General features: G+C 44.9%; 1 protein-coding gene across 1 annotated transcript in view; it reads right to left on the reverse strand.

Moving 5' to 3' along the window:
* slc1a1 (solute carrier family 1 member 1) overlaps positions 1-16,944 on the reverse strand; it is a 60,692-nt gene that overhangs the window by 34,942 nt on the left and 8,806 nt on the right. The window contains exons 2-4 of the mRNA XM_061961168.2: positions 11,368-11,508; positions 11,202-11,294; positions 10,955-11,069 (exon numbers count right to left, since the gene is read on the reverse strand). Coding sequence (XP_061817152.1) covers positions 10,955-11,069; positions 11,202-11,294; positions 11,368-11,508 — 349 coding nt within the window. The remainder of the gene's footprint in view (positions 1-10,954; positions 11,070-11,201; positions 11,295-11,367; positions 11,509-16,944) is intronic.

Here is a 16,944-nt window from a genome sequence, read left to right on the forward strand (position 1 = left end):
AGACCACATTTATTATTTTATGTAGGATATGAAGGAAGATGGTATTTGTGGGGCACTTGTTGCGACATCTGTACTGAGAAGCGTGTGGGTGATGAGAAACGTTTGGGTGATGATAAGCGTGTGGGTGATGATAAGCGTGTGGGTGATGAGGCAGAGACCTGTTGAGCCTTTGATGTACGTTAGGTGCATCGTACTTACGCCATCACTTGTGTTATTCACTGATTTTGCCCTTATTTATAGCTTGTGATTGGACAGCCGGCTGGTGCCTCTGAGATAAATTATTATTATCCGTATCCACTCGACATCCATTGCACCGGTCGCCCAGGAGGGTGGTCCCCACATCTGCGGACCCCTCCAAGGTTTCTCACTGCGCCCAATCCCTGATGTGAGATCTGAGCCGAGGATGTCGTTGTGGCTTGTGCAGCCCTTTGAGACACTTGTGAGTAAGGGCTATATAAATAAACTTTAATTGATTGAGATAAAGCCTCTCTCTCGCTCTCTCACTCCAATGGATCGCCAGCATAGCGGATCACATTACACCCGTATCTGCTGCCATGCCTGGATTGGTCGGACTTAATATAATTTGTGTTACCTTTGTTAAACTGTTCAAAAAAACAAGTCCACAAGCGTCCGTCTTTTAATGGCTACGAGGCCATAAAATCCTCCTATAAGTAATCACTTCTAAAACATTATATTTTCACCACTGACTGTTTTGTACTTCTTCTTTTTGCTGTGGCAATGGAAATACTAATTTCCCTCCACATTCTTGTTATTATGCTTTCCAAACGTGCGATTTTACTGAACGAGCAGCACACATGAACAATCTCTAACAACTTTTCTGCAATACAGAATGGCAACCCAGACAATAAAAACTATTTTTAGCCTTCTGACGTGGGCTCTGCAGGGAGGCAGTGGACCATCACCACAGCAGTGCAGCCCATGACTGGAAGGATCCATACGCAAGAAAATGCATACTGTAAGATATGTTTTCATATAGGAGATATATTGTAATACTAAACTTTCTCAATAAAAAAACGGCATTAAAAAAAAAAATTGAACGCCAGCAAACAGTTGTCAAACATCATTTTCATTTGTTTTAAGTCATCCAGAAGCTATAAAACCATAAAAAATAGACGATATGTTTAATGTACGTCTAATGATTTTTATTTCTGACAGTCCGAATCTGTTGACACATAAACGTCGGAGGATTGATTGTCCATTGTCTGGTTTTGCAGCGCAATTACCTCCTTTCTCCTTTCTCTTAGACGTGCCAAAGACTCAAAAAAGCCCCTGCAGAAAAGTTTGAGCCTTGATAGATCACACTGCCTGTGCTAAATAATAATAGGGACGGCGTGGCGCAGTGGAAGAATGGCCGTGCGCGACCCGAGGGTCCCTGGTTCAATCCCCACCTAGTACCAACCTCGTCATGTCCGTTGTGTCCTGAGCAAGACACTTCACCCTTGCTCCTGATGGGTGCTGGTTAGCGCCTTGCATGGCAGCTCCCTCCATCAGTGTGTGAATGTGTGTGTGAATGGGTAAATGTGGAAGTAGTGTCAAAGCGCTTTGAGTACCTTGAAGGTAGAAAAGCGCTATACAAGTACAACCCATTTAGTTATAATTAGCATTTCTTCTTCCCAGTGTTGTGGGCATTCTGATGATCAGCATAAAATCTGCATATTCTCGAAGACAGACACGTTAAATGGACTGCGCTCCTTATTCTGCTCACTTCAGAGATGTAATCCTCTGCACACAAATGTATTAGATCAGCTTTGCGTGTGCAATCAAGTTTCCAGGTGTTTTAGCGCACGCAAACCTTTAGTACAGTGGTCACCAATTATGGAAGTATTATTGTAATCAAATTATTTGCAAACGTGTATCTCAATCTGTGCGCGAGTAATCCAATTCGCATGCGTGTGTACTAATTTGTGTGTGTGTATATCAATCCGAGTGTGTGTATTCAGATCTGCGTACGTGTGTTTTAGATCTGTGTACGTGTGTTTTAGATCCACATACGTGTGTTTTAGATCTGCATACCTGTGTTTTAAGTTGTCAGTTGTCAGATTGTATTACACGCACACACTTCTGAATGTGTGTGCACAAGTATTACACGCTCACAAATCTGGGTGTGCTCGCTCAAATCTTACACGACAGAAGTGTCACAAAAGTCACGTGTAAAAAAGAGCCAATAGAGGGTTCTTTCTGATTAGAAACAGGCAGACAACTTAAAACACACTTACGTGGATCTGATTACACACACTCGGATTGATATACAGACACACACATTAGTGCACATGCACATAAATTGGATTTCATGCGCACAGATTGAGATACACGTTTGCAAATAATTTCACTATAATAGACTTAGAGACTTAGACTTCCTTTTTATTGTCATTCAAATTTGAACTTTACAGGACAGATAAGAACAAAATTTCGTTACATGAGCTCATGGTAGTGCAGGATAAAAAAGCAATAAGGTGCATATATAAATAAATAAATACATATTAATAATATATAAATATATATATAAAATAAATAAATATATATAAATATATATAAATAAATAAATAGATTACTGTACCGATAAATATATTGCACTTTTTCACATGTGTCCACGTTTATGGATGTATGTTATATATATATATATATATATATATATATATAGCTGTTACAGAAATCGGAGGTTCTGCTTCGGAGGCTGCGGAACCTCTTTCTAGAGTCCAGCAGTGAAAACAGTCCTTGGTGGGAGTGGGAGGAGTCTTTGCAGATTTTCTGAGCACTGGTCAGGCAGCGGCTTTTTGCAATCTCCTGGATAGGAGGAAGAGGAGTCCTGATTATCTTTTCCGCTGTCCTCACCACTCAAAAAAAAAAATAAAAAAAAAATAAATAAAATAAAATAAAATAAAAAATCCAAGATGGCGGCGCGCACAGACGCAGCGGCTTACGGCTCTCCATTTCAGTGCTCTTTCTTCCTTCTTTTCTTCATGTTTTTTTTCCTTTTGTGCACCACCTGTACTGCAAACACCCGGTACACCCGCCAGTCACTCGCACCAGATATCTGTTTCGAGCGACTTTCACCACGAGCACAACATCCCAGATGACATAGCGAGAGCACAGGGCTCTCCGTGGTTTGTTGTCGGGTCTGGGAGACGGCGTAGACGGAGGAGGGAGAGGAAGCAGAAGCGTGGCCGCAGGTCCGGCGTCTTGCTCAGGCTTAGGAAACAACCCCACAAGCCACCTCTAAAGCCTGTTCCTCTCTAATGCCAGATCCCTTGTACAGAAGATGGACGACCTGGAGTTACAACTTGCTGGAAACCGCTATGTTCGGGGACTGTTGTGCTATGATTATCACCGAAACCTGGCTTCACCCGGAAATACCCGATGCTAGCATGCAGCTAGCCGGACGCACTCTGCTCCGCCGGGACAGAACTAAGGACTCCGGTAAGAGCAGAGGAGGGGGGCTCTGTATCTACATGCATGAGAACTGGTGCAACAACGGGACAATCACTGAACAGCACTGTTGCCCGGACGTGGAGTACATGTCTGTTAGATGTCGGCCTTTTTTTCTCCCGAGAGAGCTGTCTGTTGTTATCATCACGGCTGTGTATATTCCACCGGACGCCAAAGTAAACACAGCGCTCTCTCTTCTGCTGAACACCGTCAACGAACAGCAGCGGGCCCACCCCGACGGTGTTCATATCATAGCAGGGGATTTTAATAAGGCCAATCTGAAGACTGTACTCCCTAAGTTCTACCAGCACGTGAAGTGTTCTACAAGGGGCAAGAACACCCTGCACCACGTGTATACCAACATAAAGCACGCGTACAGAGCTACACCCCTCCCCCAGCTTGGACAGTCAGACCATCTTTCCCTCCTGCTCTCTCCTACCTACACCCCCATCAGACGCCAGGCCAGGCCTATCACAAAGACTGTTATGACCTGGCCTGACGATGCACTCCCCAAACTTCAGGACTGCTTCCAACACACAGACTGGGACCTCTTCCAACAACAGGAGCTGGAGACAGCCACAGGAACGGTGCTGGACTACATAAAGTTCTGCATCGGGAATGTGACTGTGGAAAAAAACATCCGGGTTTACCCCAACAAGAAACCCTGGATGACCAGCCAGGTCCGCACACTCCTTAGGGCCCGCGACGCAGCCTTCAGGTCAGGGCACAGGGCACTGTACAGTGTTGCTAGAGCCGACCTGAAGAGAGGGATTAAAAAAGCAAAGGCGGACCACAGGAGGTGCATAGAGTCCCATCTGTCCAGCAAAAACTCACGGGAGGTGTGGCGGGGCATTCATGACATCACGAACTTCAGAGGCTGCAATATGACAACTGCGGATCAGAGTGCGACACTGGCAGAGGAGCTTAACTGTTTCTTTGCCCGTTTCGAAACCCCCCAGCGACACTCATCTGCTCCAGCCCTGCCCCCGCCCCCACCGGGCTCCGGCGCCACTCCACTCACTGTACAGGAGCACAGTGTCAGACGAGTGCTCCTGACTGTGAACCCCAGGAAGGCTACCGGACCAGACGGAGTACCTGGAAAGGTGCTCAGGACGTGCGCCCACCAGCTCGCTCCCCCCCTCACCAGGATCTTCAACCTCTCCCTGGCTCAGGCAGTCATCCCATCCTGCCTGAAGTCATCTACAATAATCCCGGTGCCGAATAAGTCTCCCATCACCAGCCTGAATGATTACCGACCAGTGGCCCTCACTCCGGTAATCATGAAGTGCTTCGAGCGACTTGTTCTCCAGCACATCAAGGACCATATCCCTCCAGACTTCGACCCCCACCAGTTCGCATACCGGGCGAACAGGTCCACAGAGGACGCCATCGCTGTTGCTCTCCACTCTGCTCTGAACCACCTGGAGCAGCAGCAGAGCTACGTCCGGATGCTCTCTGTGGACTATAGCTCTGCCTTCAATACAATAATCCCGGACAGACTCTGCAATAAACTGGACACTCTTGGCCTCCCCCCTCTCACAAACGCCTGGATAAGGGACTTCCTAACGGACCGACCCCAGAATGTGAGACTTGGCCCGCACCTCTCATCCTCCCGCACGCTGAGCATCGGCTCCCCACAGGGCTGTGTGCTGAGCCCCCTCCTCTACTGCCTTTACACCCATGACTGCAGTCCGGCCCACAGTGACAACCTTACCGTCAAGTTCGCCGACGATACCACAGTGGTCGGGCTCATCTCCAGGGGTGACGAGGCTGCCTACAGAGAGGAGGTCCTGAAGCTGACGGCCTGGTCTTCGGAGAACAACCTCGCTCTCAACACCAGCAAGACCAGAGAGATCATCGTCGACTTCAGGAGGAGCAGCACCGACCCTGCCCCCCTCTACATCAACGGCGAGCGTGTAGAGAGGGTCCACACCTTCAGGTACCTTGGAGTCCACATCTCTAATGACTTCTCCTGGACAGTCAACACCACATCAATCATCAAGAAGGCTCAGCAGCGGCTACACTTCCTTAGAGTCCTCGGGAAGTACAACCTGAAGCCTGACCTGCTGCTGACCTTCTACCGCTCGTCCATCGAGAGCCTGCTGACCTACTGTATTACGGTATGGTACGGCAGCTGCACTGCAGCAGACAGGGAGAGGCTGCAAAGAGTGGTCAAGACGGCTCAGAAGATCATCGGCCGCCCTCTCCCCTCTCTGACGGACATCTACACCTCCCGCTGCCTCAACAGAGCCAGTGCCATCATCAAGGACAGCACCCACCCTGGCTCTGACCTGTTCCACCTGCTGCCCTCTGGGAAGCGCTACAGGTGCATTAAAACCAAAACAAACAGGCTAAAGAACAGCTTCTTCCCCAGGGCCATAACCATCCTGAACGGACTGCCCCATTGTCCCTCATAACTGCCTTCTCTTCGGTGCAATAACCCATTCCACCAACCACCCTGTTTTTTTTTTGTTTTTTTTTCATGTATATATTCATTTCACACCATATTCATTGCACTTCTACATTTTTTATATTTTTATATATTTGCACATTGTTTTTCTAGCATGCACACATCGCACTGTATGGAATGGCCTCAATCTCGTTACCTTGCGTAATGACAATAAAGCTGATTCTGATTCTGATTCTGATTCTGGAGAGTTGCAGTCCAGTCCAGACAGAGATGCTGTTGGTCAGCAGGCTCTCTATAGTGCCTCTGTAGAATGTGGTGAGAATGGGGGGAGGGAGCTGTGCTCTTTTCATCCGACGCAAAAAGTGCATGCGCTGCTGAGCTCTTTTTACCAGAGCTCCGGTGTGTAGGGACCAGGTTATATTGTCAGTTATCTGTACCCCCAGGAACTTGGTGCTGCTTACTATCTCCACCGCTGTGCCGTTGATGAACAGTGGAGCGTGGCTGGACTGGTGCTTCCTGAAGTCAACGATGATCTCCTTGGTCTTGTTGACATTCAGGACCAGGTTGTTGGTTCTGCACCAGTCAACCAGATGTTTCACCTCCTCCCTGTAGTCCATGTCATTGTTGTCACGGATGAGGCCCACTACTGTCGTGTCGTCCGCATACTTCACAATGTGGTTAGTAGTGGACCTGGCCAGCAGTCATGGGTTATCAACGTGAACAGCAGCGGACTCAGGACGCAGCCCTGTGGGGAGCCGGTGCTCAGGGAGATGGCACTGGAGGTGTTGTTGCTCACTCTCACAGATTGGGGTCTGTCTGTGAGGAAGTCAAGCAGCCAGTTGCATAGGGGGGTACTGAATCCAAGGGGGGCCAGTTTGCTCACCAAGTGCTGCGGGATGATGGTGTTGAATGCTGAGCTGAAGTCCAGGAACAACATCCGCACGTGTGTGTCCTTTCCTTCTGGATGTTCTAAACTCAGGTGGAGTGCAGAGGAGATGGCGCCCTCTGTGGAGCGGTTAGGGCGATAAGCAAACTGGTATGGGTCGAATGTGGGGGGAAGTCTGGAGACAATATATTCCTTTACCAGCCTCTCGAAGCACTTCATTATGATGGGGGTGAGTGCAACAGAGCGGTAATTATTGAGGGAGGAGATTGTAGGTTTTTTTGGCACTGGAATGATTGTGGCCGTCTTAAAACATGATGGTACCACAGCCTGGGTCAGCGAGATGTTGAAGATGTCTGTGAGAACCCCAGCCAGCTGGTCTGCACATCCCTTAAGCACCTTGCCCGGAATGTCATCAGGTCCCGGTGCTTTCCGGGGGTTCACTCTCCTCAGGGTTTTCCGGACATCCGCTATATCCAGCTTGAGCGGCTGCTCATCTGGGCGAGGGATGGATTTTCTCGCCGGAGTGGTGTTAAGTGCCTCAAACCTTGCAAAGTAGTAGTTAAGGTCATATAGGAAGCTGATACTGTTGTCACAGGGACAGGGGGCAGCTTTATAGTCCTAGATGACCTGTATGCCCTGCCACATTCGTCTAGTGTTTGTAGGGTTCTCGAAGAAGTCCTGCACTTTCTGATTGTGAGCACGCTTTGCAACCTTAATGACACGGTTCAGGTTAGCTCTGGCTGATTTTAATGCCACCATGTTGCCAGACTTGAAAGCCTTGTTCCGAGCCTTCAGCATTGCACGCACCTCACTGTTCATCCAGGGTTTCTCGTTGGCCCGTGTGGGGATGTTCTTGATCACACTGACATCCTCCATGCACTTCTGAATGTTTGCGAACACAGACTCTGCATACTCCTCCACACATGTGTGGTGATTTTCGGTGGCCGCTGCTTTGAGCATGTCCCAGTCTGTGGTTTGGAAGCAGTCTTGTAATGCTGACATTGCTCCCTTTGGCCAGGTCCTCACCTGCTTCACTGTTGCTTACTTCCTGATCAGCAGGGGCTTGTATGCAGGAATTAGCATCACAGATAGATGGTCTGAGGAGCCGAGGTGGAGGCGTGGTGCAGCTTTATACGCCTGTTTAATATTACTATAAACCAAGTCCAGCTTGCTTCCACCCCTGGTTGCAAAATTCACATATTGATGGAAATGAGGGAAAACTGTTTTCATGTTAGCTTGATTAAAATCCCCTGCCACGATGAAAACTCCCTCTGGATGTGTAGTTTGCAGTTCATTGATGGAGCAGTACAAAGCATTCAAAGCTTCTTTGGTGTTAGCACTGGGGGGAATGTACACTACTGTGAAGATCATAGCACTGAATTCCCTGGGTAAATAAAATGGCCTGCACTTTGATAGTTAATAGTTCAACATCAGGAGAGCAGTGACGTGATACTATCTTCCCATTATTGTACCAGTCATTATTGACGTATATGCAAACACCACCGCCTCGGGATTTACCAGTCAGAGATATGTTCCTGTCCGACCGAAACATAGTTAGCCCCTCGATGCTAACTGCCTCGTCTGGAACGGTTGGTTTCAACCACGTTTCTGTGAGAAATATGGCGCAACAGTCTCTCATCTCGCGTCTTGCATTTAAATCCAGCTTCAGGTAGTCCAGTTTGTTCTCCAGGGAGTGGACATTTGAAAGCAGGATAGAAGGAAGCGGCGTTCTGTGGGGCTTAGCCTTTAGCTTTGTTGTTAGCGCCGCTCGGCATCCCCGCTTCTGCTTCCGATCACACCGCTTACGTCTCTTCCGTTGACGGTCCCCGCTGGTACTTGACTCTGCTGCGTCAAAGGCCGCTGGATGTAGCCGGCGAAGTTTTCCCATGCTAGCGAGGAGGTCCAACGTACACGCATCTTTCAGTCCAAAACGGCACGATCTATCCACATCCAGAATTGTCTGGCGGTCGTATGTGACCACGGAGTGTCCACGCTGTAAGCCAGCCATGACATTTAAAGAATTGTCCGGTATTTTTGCCAAATGTTCTATTTCTACCATGAGCGTCTGCAAGCCGCAGCCCGTCAGGGCGCCGCCATCTTGATCAGATAATACTTCTATACCCCACCTTTTCGAGCCCAAGGTCCCTGGTCTCAGCGAAAAGCCAAAGCAAGATCTACCCCTGCGTCAACTATCTATCTATCTATCTATTTACTGCTTTGTGTGCTTCCTTACTAATAAAAAGAAAAGTTGTCTTGTATGTTCACTATTTTATTTAAGGACAAAATTTCAATAAGAAAAATATGTTAAATGTACCCTAAGATTTCTTGTTAGAATAAAGACAATAATGCCATTTTTTGTGGTCCCCTTATTTCGAAAAGTATCGAAAAGTATCAAAATACATTTACCGGTACCAAAATATTGGCATCAGGACAACCCTAATATGTATATATGCATATTAATGTGTGTAACTTATTTTATTCTATTTTTGTGTTGTTTTTTAAAGACAAATATTGGTGTTGTTTAATAGCTGTCAACATGTCAACATTTCTTTTTTCTCATTGTGCTTTTTGCTGTTTCCCAATTTTTGCTCGTGTTTTTATTTTTTTGTAACGTGCTTCGGGCCAATGACAAATGAGTCACGGGCCACAGATGGCCCCTGTGCCGCACTTTGGGAACCCCAGCTGTAGAAGCTAACTGTTTATGGCCACTATAGTCTTAGCACCGTAGTATTTTTATTCTGGTCACATGATTGTCTTAATCAGCACCGGAAGTAGTAAAATCAGCTGTTCACCTGCCAAGTTTTTCCTGTGTGGTAAAAGAGGGGATAAACGAGGAAGTCCTTCTTTAGCTGCCGCATTATTTTATCATATATTACTGCCTTTGCACATGACAATGTTTACTTTTGTGTTCACAATAAATAAACACAAAATCCGTACTTTGGAGCTATGTTCACGTATTTGGCTTGTTAACTTCCCAACGCAGGCGAGCGATGAGGGTGGTGGTTGAGGGAAGAATTGTTTGGTGTTGGATGCTAGAAAATGTCTGCATTGTTGTAGCAGTCAGCCTTAATGCATTGTTGCAGCTAGATGATTTTTGTGCACATCATGCCATACGCTTTTGCGAGACAAGCGGGTAAAATGTGCGGCCGCACTTGGGGGTGTCGAGAGCGGCTGGATGTAAAGCTGAAGAGACAGAGGCGGGGCGTTCGGGCGAGATCAGGGGTTAAAATGTGTGCCTGTTGACGGATCTGCTGGTCATTTGAGTGAGGGTGTAATTAATGTCATATTAATAAAAAAATGTCTGATATTTTCACGATCAACCGGAAGGGGTCAAAAAATAGACAGGCAGATCGTGATCGAGGGGTTGGCGACCCCTGCTTTAGTAGTGAACATTTCCCAAAAAAAGTTAATATGACTACGGACTGTATCAGGATATTTGAATGTTTCCAGAGTTTCAACGAGCTGGCCATCAGGTAAAACTGCTTGTATTGTCACGTCTCGCCTTTTGTGAACAAGTTCCTTTGTTTTGGACACATTCATTTCGAGCTGGCTCTCCAGACACCATGCTTCAAGGGCCTTAGTGTGGGCAACATGACAGACTCTCATCACCATGAGAGTCTGATTTCTTTGACAGGTCAACTAAGGCCATGTTTTCCATGTATTGAATCAGTTTATTATTGTTAATATGAATTATTAATTCAATTGTGAACATTGGAAAGAGCAAAGGTGAGAGGACACTACCCAGTGGGCAGCGCATGCTGAGGGCGTCAAGAAAGAAAGTCTCTGATCCAGAGCATCAGGCCCTTTTCAATATTTAAATCTGCTAACCTTTTAAGAAGAACGTATGAATTCATGGAGTTAAAAGCTGCATTCAAATCTACAAACACAACCCTGGCATGTGTTTAAGCAACATCAGCAGAGCATCATCAGTGCCTCGCTCCTTGTAGGAAAACTGTCTAATTCACTGGCCACTTTGTTGGAAGGATGGATGATTTTATAAGATAGGAAACAATGTCACACCGCAGTGTCGCAGACATAGACTACTGGCAGCAACCTGGTTGCTCTGTAGAGCACTGCCCAGTTTGATACAGCATGCCGATATATATCAGCATAAAAAACAATTTAAAACAAGATCACATTTCTAGGTCAAACAATATTATCCGATATCCCTAATTTTGAATGATTAATAATAACATATTGGATATATTTACCTCAGGAGGTCCAGAAGCGTGTCGACGGTCGTGACGTTGGGCGTGGTTCCAGCTCGGTCTATGTGCTGGGCTGTCTGAGACACTCCTGGTTTGATAGTCATCACCAGAATAATACCTGCAAGTATGAAAGCATTCAACTGTTTCCACAATTCTTGTGACTAATAGAATGAATAAATAGAAATGTTATGGCGGTGACAGTTTAACCCAGGACAGACGAGTATGCATTATTTTCAATGTGATAGCTCACCAAGAATGACGGCAATGATGGTTGTTGAGAAGTAATAAACAACAGCACGTAGTCCTATTTTGCCCGATACCTCAGAGTCCAAGGCTGCTACACCTGTAGACAACAACAACAGAATCCAACAGTATGCATTGTAGTGTTATCATATCGATAAAACAGCTTACAGTACCTGTTATCATGCTAGAGATGATCAACGGGAGGATGACGAGCTTCAGCATCCGCATCAAAATCTCCCCTGGGAAGCCAAAATAATGTTTGTGGAGATGCGACAGGGAGGCGTACTTTCTGACCGCCACGCCAAGACTGATCCCTGTAACATAGTTAGCATTGACCCCATGTTTAGATTCACTATGCTGTTTGTTGCCACTGCCGTACATCACAAATGACAAAAATATGATGTTCGTCATACAACAAGATTTAAAAAAAAAAAAAAAACACTGGGATGCATCTGTATCATAGCAACTGAAGTACAAATGTTTGTCATTTTACAATTTTATTTTAAATTACAACTTTTATTGTTACCATTTAACCTTTGTTTTTTATAAACTATCTTAAGTGGAAGTTATTCCACAGGCCACAACACACCATAGGCCTTCTTTTTGCGCTTGCACTGAAGTGTTTTTTATGCGCTTGAAGTAGTACGCCCGTTTCTCTTGTTCGCATTCCCATCTTAAAACTCATTTATACACTCTAGCCTTTAAATAGGCCCCTTTTTAGACCAGTTGATCTGTCGTCTCTCTTTTCTGCTCTGCCCCCTTCTCCTGCGTGGAGAGGTTATTACTACAGATCAGCTTGCACGGAGGATCCGCTAGCTGTTCCAAATTGGGACCCGGGACTGCTCTATGCATCAGTTGGTGAAGTATCTGCGCTGCTGACTTGTTTCCATACAATAGGATCCACCGCTGCCTCATGTTATTAACTGTATCCACTCGGCATCCATTGCACCGGTCACCCAACGGGGGGTTCTGTGGGATCTGAGCCGAGAATATTGTTGTGGCTTGTGTAGCCCTTTGAGACATTTGTGATTAAGGGCTATATAAGTCAACTTTGATTGATTGATTCTCCCATCCAGCCTACCTGACATGCCCACTCCGTGTAAGTTAGGCAAAAGTGCTTAAGTCATAAATGAAGCGGACTGTGTCAATATGTCTTTTTTGGCTTCATGTAAATCATGGAAGATGGATTTGTACTAGCACTTGAGAATGTCATTGACGTACATGAAAACACTTTAAATTTGAAAAGGCTGTATCAATCCAGGCAGTGCTTGGAACATAGACGTGTGTCGCCATGATGATGCACATTTTTTTTAGCAATATTAACATCCAATCCAATCCAATCCACTTTATTTATATAGCACATTTAACATAGTTGAAGTCATGTCAAAAGAAGCAACTTTTTCTACTGTTAGCATGGAATTTGGCAGTTTTCACAGACTTTCTACAAATGTGTGTTTGTATACTGCAACAGCGTCTAATTGCTGGCCGGATGTGAATAATAATCTGTAGATGGAAGTTTGTTTCACTTGTTATTATAACCAATCTGATGTTATTTGTGATGTTAAGAGTTGTGAAGCCTGAAGACTGTTTGTGGAACCGTGATGCGTCAAGAGGGACTTAGACAGCTGTGTGTGTCTGTGTTTTTGTGTGTGTGTGCTTGTGAGGGGGACCGTGACAGCTGACAGTACCTTCTTTTGAATATTCTCATAGTTCAATGATAGCTTCACTAGCCGAAATCGTTGTAATTATTAAAAGACCTTTCGTCCAAAGACGTCCAAACATGGCCAATATGCATGGTCGCCTCCCGTTGTGGTCGCTCATTTCTTCTCTTCAACTCCAGCAGACAAGACAATGGTGTGCATTTAAATTTTTGATAGTTCATTCAGAGTGACATTATGGTCCATATCCTCATTCCAATGGATGTTTCTAGATGTCTCAATTGAGGTGATCAGGGTAGATTTGATAGTTTTCTGAGAGTCTCATTTTCATACTATTATGTGTGGTGTACACTGCAATAAACTTCAAGTGCAATATAATGCTTCACCTCCCAGGGGCGCTGGATTTATTCCAGCCTCAGAATCGTGTAAGAGCAAAATTACTAAAATCGACGAGCGAATACATGGAAGGCCAGATTTGACTGGGAACCAGGTCCGCCTCACCCTATAGGCAGAACACGCGCTGTGCGTAGGACCCCGCAATTCATGGGGGCCATGTTTCCGTGAAGAAGCGCATACAAAATATCAATTAATGAATAGCGAGGCACTTAATTAGTATTCCTAGTCGCTTCCTGCTCCATCACTTACAGGAATATAATTGTAAATTTCTCTACTTAGATTTATAGGCTCACATGGTGCACAAATTTGGTCCCTGTTTTGTAAGGCAAAGGTAATGGGTTCGATTCCTCGCTGTTGTCATTTCAGGACTGTAATTATATTATGTTTTAATGAAGTTAAATTTCTTTTTTTACACAAAAAAAATTATCATTGAATATTATATTTTTCATGAATTTGTGTTAGTACAATATATGCATCAAATTAAATGTAGGAGGAAAGGGCAATACTAGATCTTTATTCTTGTATCATTGAGATTGTTCCTATTTTCAGTGTCAAAAGATTACAATTTTATTGTAAATTGTGTTTGTTTTTATAATATTTCTAATGCAACGTTAGCACTTTCTTGTATACATACATACTCTCTCTCTTTCCCCAGTTGTCATGGCAGCCCAGGAAGGCGGGAAGGCTTGAGCACACCTGGCACTAATCACTTATAGCGATTGCACACACCTGTCCTTTGCTGGTTCTGTCATTAATTTCTTCCATGAGTCCAGACCACGCCAACCTTCTTCCTGCCAAGTCTCGAGCAAGTATTTTCTCTTTGCTGTTTCATGTGTTACTTTGTTTTTGTGCTCAGCCTTTTTGCCTGCCTTCTTACGACCAGTCTATTTTGTACTTTGTTCCCTTTGTTTTTTCATGGCACTGGTTCCTCACCAATGTTTTTGTTTTTGCCCTTACTTGGATAATTAAAGACGTTTTTGAACTGTAACGTCTTCCTGTCTGTCTGGGATCCAAACTTTGTTGAGCATGACAGGTATCTCTATTCTTCCTCTGGTCTTGCGCATATGGAAAAATTGAGAAAGAGTCTGTAAAGTTTTTTTCCTGCTAAAATAAAGGGCTGTGCGGCTCGTCTCCTCTCAGTGCCCTGCACTGAGTGGCATACTTGCCAACCCTCCCGAATTTTCCGGGAGACTCCTGAATTTCAGTGCCTCTCCTGAAAATCTCCCGGGACAAACATTCTCCCGAATTTCTCCCGATTTCCAGCCGGACTTGAGTGAAGACAGCCTGTCGTCACGTCCACTTTTCCTACATATAAACAGCGTGCCGGCCCAGTCACGTTATAACATCTACGGCTTTTAGAGCTCAGTGCGCAACTGCAAACACAACAAGAAGGAGACTATTATATATGTCTCCGTTATCCATAGGTTTATCTATAACCCATAAAGTAGGTAGGCACAGAGCTATTGCTCAGCGTGTGTTTATTCCAGCCGGCACGTTAATACACTGACACACAACATCCGGATTCCCATCATGCATTGCTTCAAAACTACGGCAAGTAGTAGAGAGGAGTGTTATGTGTGTGTATATGTGTAAATAAATGAACACTGAAATTCAAGTGTTTATTTTATTTATATATATACAGTATAAAGAAAATACTTGAATTTCAGTGAACTCTAGCTATAAATATACTCCTCCACCCTTAACCCCGGCCCCCGGTCCGCCCTCTGTTGAAAATGTGGGCTTTTGAGAGTTGTGGTCTGTTTGGAATCTGGATAAAGAATAGATATATATATTTTTTAAATGCCAATAGAATAAAATAAAAACCGTGTATGATATTAAACTTGACGGCAAACTTAATCCAAGCCGTAACACACAACTACAATAAAAATATGCTAAATTTGTTGGATGTTGCGAAAACTCTCTGCTAGCATAATGGTCTATGCACCTGCCTTTTATGCCACATGACGTGGGTTCGATTCTCAACAGCGTCAGTATTGTTTAATATCAGCAATTTTCTTACAAGGAGATTCACTCCATAGTTGGTGGTGGTCATAGCCGTGTATAAAGAGTATGGCCAACTAAAAAACAGGCGCCATGACTACTACCAAAGACGTGTGCGGCTGTGCAATAGCTGTCGTTTTGACGTTAGATTTTCTGACGAAATAAACCAAAATAATATGTCTATATATAATTCTAAGCATACTCAAACTCAGAAACTTACAATAAAATATGCTTTTATTTTGTCAAAGTATAATTTTGCCGCCGTATTTGCCGCACTGTGCTGCTACATTCCTGCAGTGTTGTTGACCAGCAGGCTCTAACACGCACAGACATCGGAATAAACGTAAAAAAATACCAAAAAAGTTACGTATTACCCTCAGTTTGCCAAAATCTTTATTAGCTTTGGATCAACAATCACTGAGGAATGACGACTTGTGTGTGAAGTATGGCAACTGTGGTGGCTGCCTCCAATATATTTGTAATCACTGTATCACTCATTGTGTATTTTTCTACCTGATCTTTCTTTTTCTTAACATGCCAAGTGAATAAGTGTACTTTTGTAGTTATTACCCCATATTTATGCACAAAAACTCAGATATGGTAACACTGGCAAGCAGTAGAGAATATATAGTGGTTTTTGGTCCAGAACATATTTTGCTTTATTTATTATTTATTTACTTATTTCTTGCCACTTTGTTGTATATTTTTACATGAGATTTCCAGTTCATCTTCTCATCTATTATTACTCCGAAAATGGGATTTCTTTTGCACATTCAATGTCCGTCTATTTGTATTTGTTTGACTTTCTCTTCTGCTGTTACCGAATATCATTATTTTAGTTTTACTGAGATTAAAAGATAGTCTGTTTTTGTCAAACCATCTTTTTAATTTCTTCACTCATTCTGTTATTTGTATTAGCTTCTGTGTGTTCTCTCGTTAACAAAACGCAAAAGGTTTACCTCGCACAAGACACTGTAATCAGTGGCTCTCCAGTGTTTGAGAACCTTCCCGTACTTCTCTTCTTTCCGGGTTGTGGCAAAGGGATGTAAAATCTCTCGCATATAGAGCAGCCCCATGCTGCACAACAGGGCATTTATACATCCATCCATCCATCTTCTTCCGCTTATCCGAGGTAGGGTCGCGGGGGCAGCAGCCTAAGCAGGAAAGCCCAGACTTTCCTATCCCTAGCCGAGGCGTTCCCAGGCCAGCCGGGAGACATAGTCTTCCCAACGTGTCCTGGGTCTTCCACGTGGCCTCCTACCGGTTGGATGTGCCCTAAACACCTCCCTAGGGAGGCGTTCGGGTGGCATCCTGACCAGATGCCCGAACCACCTCATCTGGCTCTTCTCGATGTGGAGGAGCAGCGGCTTTACTTTGAGCTCCCCCCGGATGGCAGAGCTTCTCACCCTATCTCTAAGGGAGAGCCCGGCCACCTGGCGGAGGAAACTCATTTCGGCCGCTTGTACCCGTGATCTTGTCCTTTCGGTCATAACCCAAAGCTCATGACCATAGGTGAGGATGGGAACGTAGATCGACCGGTAAATTGAGAGCTTTGCCTTCCGGCTCAGCTCCTTCTTCACCGCAACGGATCGATACAGCGTCCGCATTACTGAGACGCCGCACCGATCCGCCTGTCAATCTCACGATCCACTCTTCCCTCACTCGTGAACAAGACTCCTAGGTACTTGAACTCCT

Source organism: Nerophis lumbriciformis, linkage group LG05 (genome assembly GCF_033978685.3).
Source record: "Nerophis lumbriciformis linkage group LG05, RoL_Nlum_v2.1, whole genome shotgun sequence".
Classification (NCBI taxonomy): Eukaryota; Metazoa; Chordata; class Actinopteri; order Syngnathiformes; family Syngnathidae; genus Nerophis; species Nerophis lumbriciformis.